The 23,351-nt window shown below is 38.7% G+C and overlaps 1 protein-coding gene across 1 annotated transcript in view; it reads left to right on the plus strand.

Moving 5' to 3' along the window:
- The window catches only part of NUP58 (nucleoporin 58), a 38,294-nt gene extending 25,173 nt beyond the window's left edge, over window positions 1-13,121 (plus strand). Inside the window, exons 13-16 of the mRNA XM_056132930.1 lie at window positions 2,313-2,514; window positions 7,928-8,026; window positions 9,426-9,521; window positions 11,016-13,121. Coding sequence (XP_055988905.1) covers window positions 2,313-2,514; window positions 7,928-8,026; window positions 9,426-9,521; window positions 11,016-11,185 — 567 coding nt within the window. The 3' untranslated portion in view covers window positions 11,186-13,121. The remainder of the gene's footprint in view (window positions 1-2,312; window positions 2,515-7,927; window positions 8,027-9,425; window positions 9,522-11,015) is intronic.
- The last annotated feature ends 10,230 nt before the right edge of the window (window positions 13,122-23,351 follow it).

Genomic DNA, 23,351 nt, shown 5'->3' on the forward strand with positions numbered 1-23,351 from the left:
AAGCTCCCTGTGCGTATTTGATATGCAAAAAACAGTAACAACAAGTCTCACTGGAGACGTTTCTGGTGCCCACTTGAGCAATTGATGAACAACGGGAGGACGGTGTAACAGTGCTTCCTTTTAAAAAAATCTACATGTCTTAAGAGCCAAAGAATAATTTATGATTAGGTTTGGTGTGTTACCTTTTATTTCTCAACTGCAGTTGGTGAGCAAACTTCAATTTCTAGTTACATTCTTTTTTTCAGAACTCTCAGAAGAAGTGTATTTTTGTTTTGTTTTTCATGGAATAATAGGGCTGGAGTGATAGCACAGCAGGTAGGGTGTTTGTCTTGCACAGAACCGGCCGGTTGACCCGAGTTTGATTCCTCTGCCCCTCTCGGAGAGCCCGGCAAGCTACCGAGAGTATCTCGCCCCCACAGCAAAGCCTGGCAAGCTACCCATGATGTATTCAATATGCCAAACACAGTAACAAGTCTCAGAGTGTTACTGGGTCCGCTCGAGCAAATGAATGAACAACGGGAGGACAGTGACAATAGTTAAAATCTATTGATACGCGTTTTAGACTCTTATCCAGCTGGCCCCTCGTGACAGAAATTTGGAAATTTCATCACTTCGTTATATAAATTATGATTGGCATCTGTTTTAATTGTTTTGTGTGTGTTTTGTTTGACTTTTTCAAGCATTAATTACCATTATTTAAACTAGAACTAAAATTTAAGGCCTATTGATGCAGACTGTGTGTGGATATTTTGCTCGTAATTGTACAGAACAGGTGAGGATGAATTTGGAATAAAATTAGTTGTAGTGTGGTGTAGGTTTCTGATTTTACATATCCTGTTTCTTACTTTAAATAACTAAAGTTCTTGTACCTTTCAATACATTATATAGATAGTAAAAGTAACTAGGACACTGAGACCTCCACAAAAGGAGATGACAGAAATATTACTGTTATATATAATACTCAAAGCTAACATTTCTGTGTTTGTTATTGGTTATGACCATGGTACCTAATATTTAACATTTTAGGTGAGAGTTCTTCACCAGACAAGCGCTCAAGGCTACTACTGGCCCTGTGCTCTTTCATTGCTCTTACTAGTGTTTGTGAAGATGGATCCTGGGCCTCCTGTGTATTATATACATTCGCAAGGCCCTTTGTGTTTCTTCTCTGACCCCTGATAATCACTTTTTGAGAAGATGAAGTAGGAAATAAAATTTGATGTCTCTTTATTTTCTTTGTTTTGGGTTTTTTGTTTTTGCTTTTTTTGGTTTTTGGCGGGGGCGGGGGGGGGGGGGGAATGGGGACGGGACACCTGGTGCTGTTCAAGGGCATACTCCTAGCTCAGGAGACCCTATCAGGTGCTGGGGGTTAAACCTGGGTTGGCTGCTTACAAAGCAAGTCTCTCTGGCTATATTGCTATACTCTCTCTCTGACTCTAATTTAATGGCTATTTAGAAATTGCTATGGAACCCTCCTAAATTAGGTCATACCTTTAATAAAAGTATGCCAGAGTTGTAATGTGAAATGTATTTTTAGTGCACTTATCAAGGTACTTGGGCAAACTACCCTACTTTGCGACAAGGATGTACAGAGGGGGCAGGGTTTGGAGGCTTAGAAAATGAACCAACTAGCCCACCTTATGAACTTGGTAAATTTTTTCTGTTCTTGTGTAATTATAAGTTTACTAGTATTTTCCTCACCTGATTTCATTGCATTAAGTTTCGTATGAATCATTCGTATAAAAGTCAAACAAATAATGGTAAGAGTAAAAGTTTTCTTTATATATTCCAAGCTCCTTCTGGGATTTTAAGCTTTTTTGTTTGTATGTGGTCCTGGAAATCCAACCCAGAATCTCATATATGGGAAGGTATGAGATTCTCTACTCTACTGCTGAGCTGTTTCCAAGGTTTCATAACATCTGATTTTAATATATGTTATCCAGGCCTAAAAATGGCATTTAACAGGTAGATTCAGTATTGACTTTTTAATTATGTTTTTTAAAGTCTAAAGATGACCAGAGGGAATTTCTATGAAAAATTAGAATATTACATTTGTAGTTTTAGTATTCTGCTTGTTTGATACCTTGGCTAACCCAGTTCCAAAGAAGACCTCAGAAACCAAAATGGGGTAGGCATTTTATTAGAAAGATAGGAAAGAAATGGGAAAGGAAATACTCAAAGGGGTGATAAGCCCTTTCACTTTCAGCCGAGGTGAAATACTTGATCCTGGCAGTGTCTTTGTTCTGTCTTCGCTAATTTGTTTGATTCTGTGCGTTCACATATTACCGGAGTCAGATGTTCTCTTCTTCCTCTAGGTGCTCAAAGAACAGTACCTTGGCTACAGGAAAATGTTTCTGGGAGATGCTGTAGATGTGTTTGAAGCCAGGCGAGCGGAAGCAAAGAAGTGGCAGAATGCACCCAGAGTCACTACTGGTCCCACCCCTTTCAGCAACATGCCAAATGCAGCAGCCGTTGCCATGGCTGCGACACTTACACAGCAGCAGCAGCCTGCTCCAGGTCTGAATGCATTCAAGTTATAGCTTCTTACTGTTCAAATACAGAACGTTAACTGTGCATTTTTATAAGTCTTCCTTTTATGTTAGCACTGAAGAAATTTCTCGATAGCTGTTCCAATACAGTCTCAAAATTGTGATGGACACAATTCTAAACATACACCTGATTCAAAATGCAGGGTAGTCTTAGCAATAATTATATATCAGATATTGAATATTGTGAATTTACTAAATGTTACTTGCTGTGTTGCTATTATTGCCCTTTAGAACATGCTGTTTCACTACTGAATTACATTTAAGAATAGCATTCTAAAATTCTGACTGTATTACCTAAAGTCAGCCATATGTTGCATTTTTCCTATATGATTCTGAAAGATGGTGCATTCTTGTTTCTTCTTACTAGTGATTACAGAGTACCCATATTTAGGATGTCGTACATTTTTATTGATGAGTTGTGTTGAAAATCAGTAGGTTGTTTGTATTCATATTGCCTGGAAAGTGTACGGGCCTATTTAAGCCAAATTTGGAAGAAGGTACATACTAGAATTACTTGTACCTTTTCAAAAAGTATAGAACAGTAGTGAGAGCAGGAAAAATATATTTATATGCCATGGATTGCACATGAAACAGCTTGGAAGCTGAGCAGATGAAAATGATTGGATTGTTAGGTACTGGAAAGAAAGCAGATGGTTTTTGTGGTTCTCCAGTATTTGGTTTGGTCTTTTAGAGATTGTTTTTTTATTTGCTACAGCTCCTTTTTGGTCAGATTTGAAGTTTTACGTGAAAAAGTAAGCTCCTAATAGATCCTGATTTTTTTGTTTATGTTTTCAGAAAATTTTAGTATTTGAGAAATTGTGAGGGTTCCCTAAATAAGTTTCAAACTAATTGGCAGTTTGAAATTTTCTGTGGGGTCAGGGAGATGACTCCAGAGTTAGGGGTACATGTTTGCCTGCTCTGGGCCAGAGACCTCAGTTCAGTTTCTGGAGCCACATGGGCCTCCCACCCTCACCCCTCCAAAGCACTGCCAGTGTAACTCAAACGTTGAACTGTCTGGCCTGATGTAGCCCCTGAGCACAGTTTAGGAAACTCCCCTCCGATATACAGCCCCACCAAGGAAAATTGTTCTTCACATATGGAGATGATGGAATTACCTTGCCATCAATCAGTGGTTGTTGATAGATAATGCCAAATCTTCCACATTCCGGGGCTGGACCTATGCAGATAGGGGCTCACATAAGCACAGTGCTGTAGTTCTCTAGATGGAGTGTAGAATTGCATTCTCAAGTTACAGAGGCAAGAATGATTATATCATCAGTGGTTAATTAGCTGATCCTACTAACCATAGGACCTATTTACGTTTACAGTAACAGTCATAAAGTAGAACAGATAAGCATGGGTTTGGTTAAGTATTCTTCAAGATTTCCATTTTAATAAAATGAGAAAAGTCTATTGTTCATATAAGGTTGCAAGTGAAATATTGTAGTTTATAACCAAAATAGAATTATTTGTGCTTTTTTGCGGGGGGGGGCAGTCTGTATAGGTTTGTCGATTTTCACTCATAGTTTGGGCTTACAGACATAAGGTATATATATTTTCGTTATATTAATTGAGTGCCTACTGTGTGCTAGCTTTGGCGGTTACAGAGGTATCCAGAGAGGTTTTTGTTCTGTGGTGGTGGTAGAGTATTTGCTTAATTCAGCATAGTCATCTTGGATTTTCTTTGTATTTATATGCTTTAGTTTTGTGGTGACTTCTGCCAGTCTTTGGAGAAACTAATTTCTGTGTTCATTTTAAAGATCTCTTAAGGCTTTCTTATGAGGTGGCAGGAATTGTCATTTCTACAGTGTTTTCACTTTAAGTGGTTTGGATTTTTAGAACTGAGAATCTTAATAATTTTTTTTTCCTTTTGTTTCTTTTAAAGGTCTGCCAGGTACCTTAGTTCATTCCTTTATGCCTCTCCAGTGCAGAATGCTTGTTCTGTCATGTCCTATCTAGAGTGAAATGTTTGTGCTTTGGGAAAGACATCTGTACTGATTAATCAGTTAGAACCCATCCAGAAGTGTCCCTATTTATTGGGTTATGCTTTGTATTTAGCACTTGATTCTCATGTCCTGTTACTTTGAAATCTCGTTTTAGTGCCAGTTTTTTAAATGAAGTTTTTTGATGAAATCTTTTAAGTGCCATTTTTTTTCAAGATGACCTTAAAGGTCATCAACATGAAAGTAACTCCTGCTACTTTTGTTAGTTTGACTTGTGTAAGATTTGAATTGGCGGTGTTCTGTTTTTATTTGCATGTGATTGCTAACTTAAAAAAACATAACTTTTTAGTCTGTTACCTTCAAAGGTGAGTTATGTGTGCGTGTGTGTGTGTGTGTGTGTGTGTGTGTGTTGTTTTGGTTTCTGGCCACACCACGTTGTACCCAGGGCTTACTCCTTGCTCTTTGCTCAAGGATCACTCCTGGCAGGGTTTGGGGGACCATATATAGTGCCAGGGATTCAACCTAAGTTGGCCACGTGCGAGGCAAGCACCCTACCTGCTGTACTTCTCTCTCCAGCCTGAAGGTGGTTCCTTTCTAATCTTTTCTTGGAAATGGGAAGGTATGGCCTTAATGACTTTTTGACCCATCCTTAAAAGATGTATATCGAGTTGATACATGGTCATGTATATTTGATATGGTTCTGAAGGCTGAAGAGAATTGAAGAACCAGCAAACTATATGTGAAATAAGCATCATACATATTGGTAGATTCTAGGTGCTTGTCCATCAGTGTTTCTGAAGCCTCTTTAAATAAAGTTGAAGGCTTTAAAGTATAATTCTAATTTAAAATAGACTGTTTTAAGCTAATATACTGGGATTTTAAAAAGTTCTTGATGTTTACATAGACTTTTCTCATGTGACTTAGGCTGCTGTTTTTAAGGAGTGCAAGACATTTTGTTAGGAATTACTACTTTCTAACCTCTAGTATAGGTTTGGAGAATTCAAATGTGGTATTTAGTAGGCAATTTCAGTGTTTCATTTTACCTTCTTGTGGTTTTGTGATTTCATTGTATCTAACAACCAAAGGAACATCCCCCATCAAATCAGTAAAAATTTTCAAATTGGGGAAAAGGAATTTTTTGTCTTTGAAGAAAAATACTGTTTTAAAAATATGACATAGAAATATACATACTAATAATGTTGAATATTTTGAGTGATCATTGAAAATTATTAAAACAGAATTTTAGCACTTTATTCCTTTTCCTGTGATTGCAGTTTTACTTTTAAGAAGGTAGAATTTATTCTGGAAAATAAGAGTTACAGTGCTAAACTCAATTTTGTTGTGTGTGAGTATATTATTTGGTAACTTGTAAAATGTTACTCTACATGAAGATTTCACTTTGGCAATCATTGGAGTGTGTATTACTACTAAAACTTGGTTTTATTTATGAAACTTTAAGAGCCTCTCATTGAATGAGTATTCAGAATTTGAAACATGTCTTGAGTTGTTTACGTAACTTGCCCGAAGGGTTTAGATTCTGCTTTCTAATAGTGAAACTAATTTTTATGGTGGCCAGAGTGTAATATAATGCTAATACTTTGGCATGGGATATATTTATCATGAGTTTTTACTATTAAAAAATGTTATACATTTTACCTACTAGTTTTATAAATGATGCTGCCTTCAGAATTTGTGTGAAGGTACAAAACTCAAAATATGTACCTATTGTGCAATGGAAAGTCTTGTCATTGTTGAGTTCTTGATTACCTATGTCCTAATTAATGATGACTATAGAGTTGCTCTTAAAAACAGACCCAGACACAACAAATACCTACGTGTTACGGGAGTAACTCGGATGACGGGTCGGGCTGAGGGCTGTGGTGCGCATTATTCTTTGGGTCTTCCACCAGCAGTGCCTCCTGTTACCATGTGACGCTTCAGTCTCTCTGTGAAAGAATCTGGACATGTGTTCTTACATATTTTGTTAGAAGTGAAAAAGCTTTTCATTTTTTTCCCTATGGTTATATATTACAAAACTGCTGCTAGGCAGGTATTTTATTCTTAAATTGGATCAGACTGGATATAAAGGTTTCAGTCCTTTTAAGATTTATTTTTTAATAGTAGTATAAGAATGTTGGCTGCTATTAGTTTTTATTCTTTATTTTTTGGATCAATGCTATTTGAATAGTCCAGTTTCTGTCCTAGTGTAGCAAAATGTTGTCTTACAGTTAGTTTCCTTTCTGTTTAAATGCTTTATAATTTCACACTACCTTTTGAATACACAAACCTCATTCTTTATTGAATAACTTGAAATGCTTTGGGGGTTTTTTTTGGAAAGTTTAAAATTCAGTCTGTGTATCGCTTTGGCAGCCCCCTCATAAGATGCACTGATCACTGTGCTTGAAAAAGACAAGACTGAAGATTGTACTATGAAATTACTGAATAATTTTCATAAACTTTATCAGATGAGAGATTTTTAGATTTTTGTATTCTGCTTAGTTAAAAAAATGTAGTCAGAGAGGCTAGAAGTTTGATGCTATTCTTGCCAAACAAACTCAGCCAAATTCTTTCAAGTGACAAAATGGGAAAGAGGATAATAACTAATCTTTCTGCATCTGAGTACATTTTCCAAAGTGTTGGAAATAAACTTCTGAATTGAAATCTTGAATGTATTGAATCTGTCAAGGTCCACAGTGGTGCCTTTGTAAATGTTCATTATCTTATTTAATCAGGTGATAAGTGGTGTAATGTAGCAGAGCTTAATAGAACTCAGTTACCACTTCTTGTGAACAAGTTGGAATTGTCATGTTACTGTGTAATTGATTTTGCTTTACAATGACCAATAAATTTAATAAAATAAAACATTGTCTTGTTTTTTATGTATTTTATAGATGATATTTTATATAAGCAACTCTGCCTAGTTTTTTGGGTCCTTAAAAGTAACATGATAGTTTTGCCATATTAGGGTCAAGTCTCTTGATCAGTTGACACTTGACCCTAATGGTGAAGGCTTGTTTTAAAAAGAAAAACGTAAAATCTTTTATTGAGTATACCAATACTTGTATTAGAAAACAAGTGGGGAGATCTAACATCATTTTAGAAGCAAACCCAAAAGAACTATAATTTACAATACATTAAAGATTTCAAATTACTTAGGTCTGAAGCTTAAACTAATTCAATAAGAAGAGCCTCTTTTTTAATTGTCCAGAACGGAACAAGTTAATTAAAAAAGAAAAACTTTTGGTGGGGGGAATAGGTAAATTAGTTGTGACAAATAAACTAGACTGGGGAGAAAGCCTTGAAAACAAAGTTTTAACAATAGCGTTTGTAAAAGTAATCACTGTTTATCTTTAAAATAATTTCATAAAAAACTTTAATCTTGAAAGAGTAAGGCAAATTTGTTTTTTTCCCCCCATTTTTTTTTTTCCCTCATACCAGGGCCACAGCCATCTCTGGGAGTTAGTTTTGGAACGCCTTTCGGCTCAGGTATTGGCACTGGCTTGCAGTCAAGTGGCTTAGGTTCTTCGAACCTTGGAGGTACACTTTAACTTTTCTAATATTGCATTGCTCTCTTATACATTTGAATTGATACACGCCTGTAACAAATTTCTAGGAAGTTTCTGCTATTTTGGAAGTGAAGTTTCCAGCTGACCTAAGGATTCTCAAAAAATGTTTTATCTAGAATATTAGATTAATAATTTTTTTTAAAAATCTCTTTTTTTTTTGTGAACAGTAAAATAAAACCTTGAAGTTAAATGGTTAGGGATGTTTCTGTTTCAAAGCTACATGCTAAAATATGAACTTGAAAGTTGCTTAGCTTAATTTAACGTTTAAAAACTCTGTTTTGAGACCATACTACTGAATATACCTTTTCAGTCATCTTTTTTTGAAAATGAGCACTTTAAATGGAAAACTTAATTTTATTTTAAATTTAGTACACTCCTAAGTATGTTTACGTAAATGCATATTTGTATTTGTCAGCAGTCCCACTTATTTTAGTAGTTTCCTAAGTTAATTCTAATTAGTAAGGTAAGTTTCCTGTAAAAACATTATCCTAAATTCAAATGCATTTCCAGTTCTCTGAAAGTTGTTTCGATTTTGACAGGTTTACTGTCAAAAAATTTATATGTTTCCCTTATTTACTAAATTATACTAGAATGCATCATTATAAAAGAAGGGAAGCCTGTAGTCTATTATCGTTACTTCATAGATTAGATTTAGATTTAGATTTAGATTTAGTGAAGATTAATTAGAAATAGGGTGGACAATTCCTGTGATCTATAATTCAGTTTGCCGGCATATTAAGTTTTAGGCAGTAGTACTGTGGAAGTTTTCAAGTAATTAGGAGAATCTCCAAGCTTTATATGCTAAAAACATTTATTTTTGATTGTGACAATAGTATTATTAAGAGAAAAAGCATGTTTCCACCCCTGCATTCTCACTTTGCCAAAGTTTGGCTGGTACTATTGAAGGAGCGTGCTGAGTAAAGTGTTGATGATTATGTAGTTAGGCCATTTTTCATTGGTCAAACTCTTATTGGTAAAACGCAGAATGAAATTTACTTGCACTTGCTGTTTAAATTGTACATTTTTGTGTTTATGAATTTTGTCTTTTCCCACCACCTCCAAAATACTCCTATGTATATCTATTTGGCTAAAATCATATTTAAGTGGTCACCAAATTTTAGTCTCAACTGGGAGGATCTTCTTGGTTGTTATGACCTTGCTCCTTAAAATTTTTTAATGGGTCATAAATACCATCTACATATGTATAATGTGTAATTTTAGATGTATTCCGTTCCTTCCAGAAGTCTAAGGATTCCTTCAGGCCATTTTTTCCAGCACTGTATTTATGAGACTTTGAATGATTTTAGTTGTCAGTGTCCTTTACCTTTGTTTTACATACCGTTGTATATTTCTCTATCACCCTTCACTAGGATTTGGAACTAGCTCTGGTTTTGGATCCAGCACCACAGGGGCCTCAACATTTGGATTTGGAACAACAAATAAGTCCTCAGGAAGTCTTAGTGCAGGTTTGTGTATTTTTGCCTGAATTTCAGGCAAATTTAAAGGTCACATTTAAAAGATTTGTTACTTCCAATATTTAAAAAAGATCCCCGATTCAGTGTATATCCCTAAATGAAGTATGCCAGCCTATTTAGCTTTTATCTCCCTTCAGTGCTAAAGGTCAGGTTTGTAAAACATTTCTAACAAGATAACAGTTCGGTAGAATAATATATATTCTATAATATTTTGTATAGTACATTATTCATTATATGTTAATGTGTAATCTATAATAAAATAGTTATACTTACTCTTCACTAAGTAAAGATTCTTTTGAACCCAAAGACTTAGCTTCATAAACATTTTTGTTACTGTAAAAACCAGTCCATCATTGTGAAAGTTTAACCCAGTTTTTGTCATTATTTATTTAGGATACACTGAAGAGAAGTTTATACGTTTAGGGGGCCGGAGCGATAGTACAGCGGGTAGGGCGCTTGCCTTACATGTGGCCGACCCAGGTTCAATTCCCTGGCATCTCATATGGTCCCCCAAGCACCAGCAGGAGTGATTCCTGAGTGCAGAGCCAGAAGTAACCTCTCTGCATCGTCGGGTGTGGCCACAAAACAAAACAAAAAGAGACCACCAGTCTGATAAATGACTTTATTTAGGTCTATGTTCATTTTTGAGAGTCTTGACACATCTGATAGAAAATTCAAAATTCCATCTATGTTTGTATTTATATTTGAAAATGCTTGTTTTAATGTGCACTGCTTTTTGTGAGAAACACTGTGTCTGAATTAGGGACTTCTGTTACTGATTAGATTGTATTTAAAGTGAGGGCATTTGTAGGAAATTTCACTTACTATTAAGCAGTATTTGATATTAAGTAGTGTTTAAAATTAGTAGTTCCAACAGAATGAAACAGTAGGAAACATCAGTAGTATCGTTATTGTAAACTAAATTTGCTAATATTAACTAGGCAATAATAGTTTCTTGATCTCAATTATGCAGTTAGCTCCTAGAAAATCAAAACATTAGGCAGTACTCTGTGTTTATTGTCTTGAAAATTGTGGGTAGAGGCTTTCATTAAGGACTTAAAAATCACAAGGGGCTGGGGTCTAAAGGTTGTAAAGTTTCTTACATGTTGATAGACTTTTTCTAGGAATCGAAGAGAATGCCACCGTAGCAGCTATAATTAACAGAGAAGCCTCCAGCAACTCCAAGTTCTTCATAGACTTACTATTCAGACTTACCTGTGTCTTTTGGCCTGTGTTGTTGCAGTTCTATCTTTAAAGGTGCCACTGAGTTGTCGGCTAGATTATTTTCCTTATAAAAATCCCATGTTGCAAATTCAAAGCTCTACACTATTTGCTATTTTTATAGATCACAGAGTCCTAGAACCAGAAACTTAGGCCCCTCCCCTTTTTATATGTTTTGGGTGGGTTTATTTTTTTTGTTGTTGTTGTTGGGGTTGTTTTGGTGATTCAACTTCTGATATGAATATTTTCTTCCCTAAACATAAGGCTTTGGCAGCTCAAGTACATCTGGGTTTAACTTCAGCAATCCTGGCATCACGGCATCTGCTGGTTTGACATTTGGGGTGTCCAATCCTGCCTCTGCAGGTTTTGGAACAGGAGGACAGCTCCTTCAATTGAAGAAACCTCCAGCTGGAAACAAAAGAGGAAAAAGATAGACATATGGGTTGATGTTGAGAAATCTGTAGTGCATCGTCATTCTGAATCTATTTTTCTAAAAGCGATGCAGTGGTTAAATTGCATCCCAGGAGATTTACAAGGTTTTGATATTTTTCTCCTACTTTGGAATTTGAACTTTATTGTTTGCCATGCTAAACATCTTTTTGTGTGTGTGTGAATTTAAAACCCAGTTGTGTACTTGTTATTTTGATTCTCAGTGTAAGAAATGTTACATTACTGATTGGTAAAACTGTTCAATCTAGTGTTAATAATTGTTTTTGTTGATGACGTTTACATTCAGTGAATATATGCACATGTTTCATATACTGATGGTGTGAACTCTAGGGCCTATACTAGAAGGAGTTTTTTTCTTGTAAAGGCCTTTTGAACTACACTGCAGGGCATCTTGTGAATATGTATGTAAATCTATAAAATGTTCTGCACACAGTTGTGTGCTTATAGAATATATATTTGCAGATCTACAACTTTTGCCTCAAGACTGTTTCCCTTTTCTAAGGCTTTTCCATTTTTCACCTTTTGAGCTTCAAATTCTCAGTGCTTGTAGAGTAATAAGCTAGAGGTACCAAGTCGTTGCAGTTCTTTTGCTGCTAGTGTAAATATTTGACCAACTGAACTTCGTTGCCACTGGGTTTTCCCTTAATCTTATTTCACCTTAATGTTTGCAACTGCTTTGAATAAGAAATGCTGCAAACTCAATAGATTTATAACAACTTTTTATTGTCCTGTATATCCTCATACTGCCTATATGAGGTGTTTTTGCATATTTGAGATGGACCTTTAAGAGCATATTTGAACTCCAGACTGATGTTCCGGAGGCAAAGAGCTATTAAGCCAAATTGATTCTATGCAGGTAAAGGATGCACTATTAATTCAGTGGAAACTTTTCTAGCTATTCCAATACCGAGTTCTTTCTTATAGGGCTATTAATAGTGACACCAAAAGGAATGGCTTATTAGCCTCTTTAATGTCTAAGTAAGTGCTTAATTTGGAATAGAGAAACAATATATTTTAAGAAAAAAAGTATTCTTTGTAGCAACTATAAACTCCCATTTTCACACTGAACAGAGCTCCAGGTAATAATACATAGGCATGCCAGATTGTATCTGTGGTATTTGTCTGTATTACTGTTAGTGACGTAGAGTGGGTGGAAGAGTGAGCCCTTGGACAGAGAACTGCCTTAGCCATGGTTTTGAACAGAAACTATTAGGTAGACCTAATTATCTTTCAAGCACAGTGTTCAGATGTGATTATGAACATGAAGTTTCATTGAAAATAATTAAAACTTTTATAAGAAAGATTTTGTACATGATGTGCATCGAGTGAATATTTTTGGCCATTTTCACCAAGGCACCTTTTCTTCTAAAATAGGCATTGCATATATGTGGGTATATATGCACGCCTTATATGTACACATGCATATGTTAGTGTGCTGTTAGTTGGGCTTGATTATAAAAGTATTGTCAAATTCTTTCACTTACTATGATTGGATTCTTGGATTTGAAATTTTTGCACCTTGATGCATTAACATAAGGAAAATGCTTTGTTTCTGAGCACTAACCTTTTTTTATATTTGCGTACTTCTATACTGTAATCCCCACATGCAGATTTTGGGGGAGGATAGGTAAATGTGTGATTTTTGTTGCGTGTGTGTTTACATGTTTTCTAATTATTGCCAGAAATAAATACTCAATTACCACGGACACTTTTTTAAAAAGGTAATTGCTCTGTGCTGCAAAAATATGAGTATTTTTATTTTTGTTCTTTACATATTTTACATTCACTGTGTTAAACCACTGGAAGTCTGTAACAGATCAGTTTGTGATAGGAGTTTAAATGTTGTCATTGTCTCCGTTGTCATCACTTTGTCCAGGGCATGTCATTATGTAAACAATAAAACTTACTGTGTCCGTTGCATTGGATTGTTAGAGGAGTCAGCTGCTCTTGATAAATAATTTTCCAATCATTACTTTTATTCTTGTTTGTTTTTAGTGTTTTATTTTCACTGCTTTATACGTCTTGCTCCTGTCTTCTCAAAACCACAGAAACATTTTCAGTTCTACATTTTAAGTTCTGTGAATAAAAGTAAATAGCAAAAATCCCCTTTAACTCCTAGTTTAATGTTACTTTCTTTGCCAGTTTCTACTCTTATGAAACCTTTTAACATGCCTTTTTGAACATGTGTACAAATATTTGTTATTGGTTGTTTTTTTCCAATTTTATCATTTTTGTTTTGGGTGCTTAGGGCCACATCCAACAATGCTCAGGGCTTACTCCTAGCTCTATAGAGCTCCAGTATCATTCCAGACAGGACCCAGGGGACCATATGCGGTGCCAGGGATTGAATTTGGATGTGGAAAGCAAGCTCATTGCACATTGTACTCTATGATGCCTGATTTTTTTTTTTAACAAGTGGTTTGAAAAAGTCTCTACTCTGTAACTTGGGTATTTTTATTTTCCTCTCAATGGTAGACCTGTATTCTTCTGTTATTATTGATTGATCTTTTCATTAGATTTAGTTCATTAAGAGTTACTTTTTTACATACAGTTGCACCAAATAGATATCCATTCAGTGATTCATTGCAGCTATTTCATGTTGGACAGATCCTTTACATTATTTCAGTTTTACAGAAAAAGCTTCAGTGTCCCTGTACAACTTCATATTTTATTTCTTTGGGATTCCAGAAGAGGAATTGGTGAAATGATAGACAGATGTCAGGTTATGTTCCAAAGATGCTATGTAAATAAGCAGCACAGAAGCCTGTGAATACCCATTTGTTTTCTCTATAATCCAGGATATTATAATATTTGGGAGGTACTACTTTAGAATAAATTAGCTATATATCAATGTAAATAGCCTTTATCCTATTTTCATACAGTTATTTACTAAGTTTTTTTTAGTGATTTATAAGAACTCTATATATAGATTCTAAAGAATATTAGTAATTACTGTTTTTTAATGATAGACTGAAGTTGTGTTCAGATCTTTGCCATGAATATGTGTATATGTGGTTATTTTTATTTATTTTTTTGGTTGGTTTGTTTTGGGCCACACCCTGCAGTGCCCAGGAATCACTCATGGTGGTACTCAGAACCATATGAAATTCCAGAGATTGATTCGGGTCAGCCACATGCAAGGCAAATGTGCTACCCCTGTACTATCGCTGCATCCCTGAACTTGTGCCATCTTGGGCAAGTTACTTTTCTTGACTTCAGCTTCATCATCTAAGCAGTGGACGGGGCTCATAAAGATGAGAGGTTTTGTTCATCAGTCTGCTTGAAGGTAGACACCGGAGCAGCATAAACTGCTGCTTCACAGGCATTTTCTATTCCTGCACCAATCTGAAGTTCCTTGGTCGTGGTAGCAGAATGTGTTATTTTAGTATCTAGTAGATCACCCTGCATGTTCTTGTATGTTTAAATGGGGTGTGGGTGTGTATTTTCACTTCCGGGACACACTTTTTGCTTTTTGGGTCATACCTGGTGATGCGTAGGGGTCACTCCTGGCTCATGCACTCAGGAATTACTCCTGGTGGTGTTTGGGAGACCATATGGGATGCTGGGAGTCGGACCCGGGTCGACCGCGTGCAGGGCAAAGGCCCTACCCGCTGTGCTATCGCTCCAGCCCCTCCAGGACACTCTTAAGATGAACTTTGCTACTGATTTTGTTAGAATTTTATTCTTTAGAATGATACTGGAATGGAAGGGGTATGGTCTAGCAGTACAAGGCCATAAGTTTGATCCATCAGCAATGCCAGGTGTGACCTCCACACAAATAAAGTCAGGATTTCGATAAGATACATTTCATGATTTGACTACTGTGTTTTATATACATTTATTAGGTTTTATAGTGTATATTTGATTCTTGGGTTCCTGTTTTTCCCAGAAGTATTGTTACTAGTGTGGGTTTTTAATCTTATGTTTGAAATATTAAAAATATTAAAAATGCAGATTTAGGGCTGGGTAGATAGTTCAGCAGGTAGAGCACTTGCCTTGGACCTGGGTGACCCACATTCACTTGCCTTGGACCTGGGTGACCACTCCCATGTGGTCTCCAGAGCACCACCAGAAGTACTGATTGCAGAGTGAGGTGTGACTCCAGAACAAAAAATGCAGAGTGGATGGTCTTTTGCAATACATTAAGCCTGAGTTGATAGTCTTGTTTAGAATAGTATGCTTTGCATCAAAAGTTTGTGAATGATGCCTTCCAAAATACTGCAGTGATATTTTTTTTATGTGTTAACTGTGAATGCCACAGGACTTTGTGCTTCAGCATTCCTTTTCCTGCATTTCTTGCTCCAGTTACTACCTGTAAATAAACTAGACCGTGCTGGCATTTGTGGAGCACAAATCACAGTCAGGGACGCAGTACTGGTCCCCCTCAATGGAGCCAGGGTCCTGGAAAGCCTGAGCTATGCCTTAGTGGGTGCTAATTATCTTTCAGTTATCTTGACCTGTCAACATTATTCTCTCCAGTGAATCTATTCTCTCTGGGCAGCTCACTCAGGACTTTATATACATGCCCCTGTGAAATCTCAGCTATTACTCTAATGCAGGAATTTCCCGCTTATAGATGGAAACAAGCCTTTGGGTAAGTAGGTTACCCGAGGTCCCATGACTTGGGTTACGGAATTAGGATTTTAACAGGTCTGCTTGATTCCAAGCACAAGTGACTCTGTCAGTCTGGTATAGGAATAGCACTCTGATTTCCATGTGCAATGCACAAGTTCACCAAAGGTAATGATTACATAGTATGGGAAATGAGAAGTATACAGTAGACTAGATGACAGCAAGGCAATCACAAAGGGCTGCAGTTGTAGAATAACTTTAGGGTGTAAGGAGTGGTTTGAAGATGGATGTTTGAACTTTAATAACCCTGTTCGAGGTTCAGCGAGAAAGCCTTTACACCAAGGCTTGTGTGACTGGTGACCCAAAAGAACTGTACTACTTAGACTGGCTCCCTTACAAGTTGAGCTTTGGTTGGTCCAAGAAAACCATGAGGACAGCAAGACACGTTAAGTGCAGAGTGGCAGTGCAGGAGAGGAGTCACTAAGAAAATTGGTGACAGCCCAGTATGTTGGCCTCTTCCCACTCATTTGACTCAGTTCACCTGTTCTCTTACACCTGTGAACTAACTAAAATAGAACATCTCAGACCCACAAAGGTGAAGTGTGCTATGTCAATTTGCAAACGTGTTTACCACACCCCAGTTTGAATCTTCTGCTAGAAAAGTTCAGAGTTCCAAAATTTTTTTAGTGTTTGCTTTGTGTCCGGGAGGATAAAAATGTGATAGAGGGATGCGGGGGCGGGGGGGGGGGGCTTTGGTTAACGAGAACTCAGTGGGAGAAAGGTTAAGTAAGTTTTATTTTCTAGGGCTAGAGATATAGGCAAGGCAGTAGCCTTGCGTGCAGATCATCAGGGTTCAATCCCATATGGTCCTTAGAGCACACCAGAAGTGATCCCTGAGCATTGTTAGCTGTGACCCAAAAACTAAAATATATAAAAAAAGTTTTATAGTATAAAATTATGTCACTAAAACTTGGTAGTATAGGAGGATTTTAAGATTTTAGGGAAGTGGTTATTATCACACTGGAGAATTGAAAGGAAACTTCTGTGCATACCACTCTACGTGTGTGTGTGTGTGTGTGTGTGTGTGTGTGTGTGTGTGTGTATTGAAAAGCAACTTAGCAAAGTTCAGTTCTGACCTTCAGATGATTCTTAATTTTGTATCAACTTAACACCTCTTCCCTCCTTGATCTTATAGTCTCAAAGTTTATTTTTTGCACTATTCATCTATAGCTTTTTCCACATGAATAAAACTATGGTTAGTGGGTTTTTAAATTTTTTTTTTCTCTTTTTGGGTCACACCTGGCAATGCACAGGGGTTAGTCCTGGCTCATGCGCTCAGGAATTACTTCTGGCAGTGCTTGAGGGACCATATGGGATGCTGGGAATCGAACCCGGGTCGGCCAAGTGCAAAGCAAATGCCCCACCCGCTGTGCTATTGTTCCAGCCCAGTTAGTGTTTCTCTGACTTTCTGCTGAGCACAATAGCCTCTAGTTTCATCGAAGTCACAAATGACAGGATTTTGTCTATAGCTGAATTGTATTGCGGCGTGAGCATATCATGACCTCCCAGCCATCACAAGTAATGCAGTAGACATGGGAGTGCATGTATCTTTTTGAGATAGTGTTTTGTTCGTCAGATCAATACTCAGAAATAGGATAACTGAATTTACTTGAATTCCTATTTCCAAGTTTTTGGGAGATTCTCCATACTTCCTATCGTAGCCGCCCCAATTTATATTCCAATAGTACCCAGTGCTTCCTCTTTGCCACATTCTCTCCAACAGTTGTTTCTTGTTTTTCAGATAATGGCTGTTTGTACAACTTGCGAGATTTCTTGTCTTGAGTTTCTAATAAGTTGATGAACATTTTTGTATGTGTCTGTTAGTCACTTGTATGTATTTGGACAGGTGTTCAATTCCTGTGCCCGTTTTAAAATTAGGTGGCTTGATTTTTTTTTTTTTATTTATTTATTGAATCACCGTGGGAAAGGTTACAAAGCTTTCAGGTTTATGTCTCAGTCATGCAAATATCAAACACATTTCCCTTTACCAATACTTATTTTTTCCCATGAAGAACCCCAATAAAACCCCACCCCCCACCCCTCCCCGTCCCTGTGAGGCAGATGAATTCTAGTTAACACTCTATCCGCTTTGATTAGATTGTTTCAATAAAAGATTCACCACTATTATTTAGAGTTTACCCCCCCCCCCCCCCCAAATCAGACATGCTGAAAAAGCATTGTGAAGTGATTTGCTTTCTACAGCTGGGTTCAAGAATTAAATGTTGGTTTTGGATTTCTGCTATTTTACCTATTGACCCTGGAAGTATTTCTACTGAAAGTCAGATAGTTAAGAAATTGGTTTCTGTGTTCTGGAGTCGTGGCCGTGCTGGAGAGCCGCTCGTGGGGGGCAACTGGTGGCCTCGGTAGGGCGTGAAGGGCGGAGCGAAACGCCCCCCTTCCCATGAGGTTTCAGTCGCCCCCACACTCCCGGCTCACACCTGCTGTCCACAAGGCTCCCATGTGGCCGCCATCCTTCTTTCCAGAGAGGAGAGGGCGAATGGGGCAACACCCTTTCCCCTCCGGCAGACTTGATGGGCTGGATCAACGCATAGTCCATTCACTTTTCTGCTCCAAGCTGCTGGGTTCTGCATTAAGTCCTTGTGCTTCTGGGGCCATGGCCGTGCTGGAGAGCCGCTCGCGGGGGGCGACTGGTGACCTCGGTAGGGCGTGAAGGACGGACCGGAACGCCCCCCGACCCATGAGGTTTTAGTCGCCCCCACTCCCCCGGCTCATACCTGCTGTCCACAAGGCTCCCATGTGGCCGCCATCTTTCTTTCCAGAAGGTGGCTTGATTTTTATTGTTAGTGATTTTGTCTGGGCTGGAGCGATAGCACAGCGGGTAGGGCGTTTGCCTTGCACGCGGCCATCCGAGTTCAATTTCCCCGTCCCTCTCGGAGAGCCCGGCAAGCTACCAAGAGTATCCCGCCCACATGGCAGAGCCTGGCAAGCTACTGTGGTGTATTCGATATGCCAAAAACAGTAACAGCAAGTCTCACAATGGAGACATCAGTGGTGCCTACTCGAGCAAATGGATGAACAACAGGAGGACATTGCTACAGTGCTACTGATTTTGTCAAATTTCATGCTAATTTTGCATATTTAATCCCTTTTGGACAGGTGCTATGCTATGTTAAGTAGATGTCTTTTCGTTTCCACATATTCCTTTCACTGTGTAGGATCTTCTTGTTTTGAAGTGTAGTCCCTTTTGTTCGTATTTGCTTTGTTTGCCTTATTGCTGGAGTTGAGTCTCCAAACACATCTCAAGGTTGTTTTCTCTAAGTAACTTCTTACCTATGTTTTCATTCATGTCTTTTGTAGTTTCAGGTCTTACATCCAAGTCCTTAATCCATTTTGAATTCCTTGTATGCCAGTTGTCTCATTTCATACCTTTGCACATGGTGGTTCACTGAATCCCGCTCTATTGAAAATACTTTCCTTCTCTATTGTAAAGTTGTGACTCCTTAGTCATAAAGTAATTGTCCCTATTTGTGTGGATCTGTTTCTGCTATCTTGGTTCTGTTCCGTGGGTTAGTGTGTCTGATTTAACTGATCACTTTGTAGTATAGTTTGAAGTTGAGAAGTTTGATGCTTTAAATTATCTCCCCCATTCCCACTCCTGAATTATTTTTGTTGGTTACAATCTTTTGTACAAAAATTTAAATTTCCTAATTTTTTGTTTTCTGTGAGTAACAGCACTGGGGTTTCTATAGAGATATATTAAATCTGTTTTTTTTTTGCCCCCCCCCCTCCTTCCGTCAATGCTCAGGGCTTAGTTCCAGGCTCTGCGCTCAGAAATCACTCCTGTATGTCCTCAGTAGACCAGAGTCTTGGGGATTGAGTCCGTATCAATTGTATTCAAGGCAAATGCCCTACTTGCTATACTATCACTCCAGTCTCCCATTAATCTTTATATCACTCTGCTTAAAACAATCATTTTAACTGTTCATTATTCCATTGCCTGAGCACATAATATCCATCTTTTTGTGACTCCTATTTCAGCAATGTCTATATTTTTCAGTTTACATGTCTTTACTATCTTTGGTTAAGTATTCCAGGATACTTCTTTTAGATGCAATTGTAAAATGAACTTTGCTTCTTTTTTCAGTTTTTGGGCCACACCTTGTGGTGCTCAGGGCCTGCCCTCAGCTCTTTTCAGGACTCATTTATGACAGTGCCTAGGGGGCCTGCAGTGCTGGGCTCAATCTGGGAGGCCACAAGTAAGAACAGGTGCCTTAACTGCCATCGGGCCCCTGTAACAGAATTTTTATTTTTCTTTATGCTAGAGCTTTATTTGCATCTAGAAATGCAACACAATTTTGGTATGATTTCTATTTTTGTGATTTTTATGGACACTTGTGATCTCTTTGGGAAAATGTTCCAGGTGCATGGGCAGAAGAATGTGTATTTGACTTCGGGGTGGGGAGTGGGGGAGAAACCCCTGCATGTGTGTTAAGCCAAACTCTCCCACCTGCTTATTTAAGCTTGTTTCCTAGTTGATTTTCTGTCTGGGCTGTCTTTCAGATGAGTGTGGGCTATGAGTCTTGTACAACTGTTGTCACATTCTTTCATATCTGAGTGGCTTTAAAAACTGCTCTCTTTTTTGCTGTGCTGTGTGTTTTCAAAAGCCCGGCGGTGCTCTATCTCTCCCGCCACCCGCGTTTGGTAGTCTCATGCCACTTCCGCCACTCTGGGGAGGTCGATGGGGATGGGCAGGTGAAGAAAGAACGAGGGCCAGGCTGGTCGATATCAATTGTAGTTTATTCCAGTCTTCACTCCTCTTCTGCTTCTGTCTCTCAAGCCTGAGCACCTCTCACCTCTGACTCTGCCCTCTGGAGCCCGAGCAGAGCCCAAGCCCCTCTCCGAGCTTACAGTCTTAGTTTATATAGCAATCATGTAAGGCTGCGACACAAAAGTGGGCTGAACATTAGCAAATCAACAAAGAGAGGTAAGACCACTCCTCCAGAAGATTAACTCAAGGATAAAATCTCATTTAAAGAGATTTCTCCAGATTACTAGGAGATCTGCTCAAGGGTGGGATCCCAACGAGGGTGTGTTCTTAAACAGTTGTAGTAAATCTACTTCCAATATTTCTAGCAATGTCATTCTGTATGAGCACAGAAAGAGATATAAACTTAGTTTGGTTCTTCCTGAGAACATCTCACTTTATATTCCGCAGTCCTCAGGCCAGGTTAGTCTTCTTAGCCCCAGCAGGGTCCTAGCCTTGTCGTTACTTACTTTTGGATCATGACAGCATTTGTCCATGATCATGCCCTCAACTTACAGTTGAGTATCGTGGCACTTTGGCCTGGCTCATTTTGATACCAGGGTAGCTTACAGCTTGCCCTGGGTCCAATCAGTCCCTCATCAGGACCCTGCTTTTGGGGTGCTAGGAACTAAGGGCAACTGAGTCAAGAAAGCAGATGCACAGACGTAAATATTTGGAGTCAATCAACTTCCAAGTTACAAAGCATAATATTAACTGTCTTCCTGTGTCCATACAGAAAGGACATTGCTTTAAGGTAAACTGCAAAAGACATAATTTACAAGTTCAGTGTCCTTCAAAAGATCTGATTTTACAAGCTAACAGAATCTGATTAGGGAGAAAAGGTGATTAACTGGCTGGGGAGGAGAGCGTAGAGAAGAGTTTACAGATAAACAGAGGAATGGGAGTGACTTGGGAGCACTGTGATGGTTGTAACCCTATAAACCTAAGCTCCCTGTGGCAAGGGAGAAAGGACAAACCAATGTTATCCTACAGTGCACTACCCTGTGTGGCTCATCCTATGTGGCTTATCGATGTGGCTCAAAAAACAAAACTAAAAACAATGAAATAGAGTTGGAGTGATAGCACAGCAAGGACAACACTTATTTTGCACAGCTAATCTGGGTTTAGTCTCTAGAACTCCATCTGGTTCCTGAGCCCTGCAGGACTGATCCCTGAATACCTGACTGGGTATGGTCCAAAAAAACAAGGCAAGCAAAAAGGGCTGACTTTTTTTTTTTTGCTAGTTCACCAATCCCACCAATAATGTCCTCAGGTTTTCTCCACACCTTAGCTTACCCATTTGGAAGGCATTTAACAAAATTTTTCTTTGTTTTTGTTTGGGGGCCTACACCTGGCGATGATGCTCGGGTTATTCCTGGCTCTGCACTCAGGAATTACTCCCGGCGGTGCTTGGGAAACCACATGGGATGTTGGGAGTTGAACCTGGGTCAGTTGTATGCAAATCATGCGCCCTCCCCACTGTACTATCTGCAGCTCCAGCATATAAAAAACTTACTTGATACCACTTTTTCAAAACTTGAATGGCAAATGGAATTACCATGAAATATAAAACAATTTGTGATGATTGACTGCTGTATGATTATAACTATGCAAATAAATTCAAATCATTTAATACAATATAGTATGCTGCCTATTCTCATTTACATAACTAAGTTTTCAATTCTCGCATCTAGAATATATTGTGTTAAATTCTATTTTGTGGGACTGAAGTGATAGTACAGTGTCTGGCCTTGCATGTGGCCGAGATGGGTTCAATCTCCAGCATCCCATAGGATTAATCTCTGAGCTAGAATCATAAGTAAATCCTGAGCACAGTTGGGTGTGGACCCTCATAAGAAATAACTATTATTTTGAACTTGTCCTTTCTAAAAATTTTGTTTTATTAAAGCACTCTGAATTACAACGTTATTCATAGTTGGGTTTTTAACATACAACATTCCATCACGATCCTGCTCCCAGCGTCAACTTCCCTCTGCCAGTGTTCCCAGATATCCTCTCCTTGGCCCTCCCCACCCCGGGCCTGCCATCATTGTCAGTGTTCTGTGGTGTTTTTTTGGGAGCAGTGATCCTTCTTTCCCTTCGCTTGCCTCCCCTCTGACCTCCTGCTGCACTGTTCCTTTACAACAAAAATGCTAGGTGGGCTGTAGTGATAGTTCAGTGGGTAAGGTGCTTGCCCTGCATGCGGCCAACCGGGGTTTGATCCTTGGCATCCCATATGCTCCCCTGATCCCACCAGGAGTAATTCCTGAGTGCAGAGGCAGGAGCAAGCCCTGAGCACTGCTGGGTGTGGCCCCCAAGCCAAAATAATAATAGCTTTTTACATCAAATTTCAAATCTTTTCGGAAAGGTCCTCATGCAGATCTGGTGGCCGTAAAGAGCAGATTGGAAACCGCCATTTAAAGCTGATTCCACCTTCACCACTCGCTGCTGAGTCTTCTCTTGTATCATTACTTATTAAATTCTGTGCCAACTGAAATTCCCTTCTCCTTCCCTTCCTTTTGTGGTGGTTGCAAATGCTTGCGTTGGGTGCGTGCTTTCTCTCAGCCCTGCAGAGCTCTGTGTGTGGGCTGGCGTTTGTCTGAGTCACAGCCTCAGGTCTGCAGGGCAGACCCGCGCCCCCGCCGAGCCGGCTGCCCCTGCCCTGTCCTCCGGACCCCTGCTTGAGCTCCCAGCCCTGCTTCTGTTCCCTCTGGCGCTGTGAGCCCCTTTCCGGGAACCCGTGGCAGGAGTCT

The sequence above is a fragment of the Sorex fumeus genome, unplaced genomic scaffold (genome assembly GCF_029834395.1).
Source record: "Sorex fumeus unplaced genomic scaffold, SorFum_2.1 ptg000095l, whole genome shotgun sequence".
Classification (NCBI taxonomy): domain Eukaryota; kingdom Metazoa; phylum Chordata; class Mammalia; order Eulipotyphla; family Soricidae; genus Sorex; species Sorex fumeus.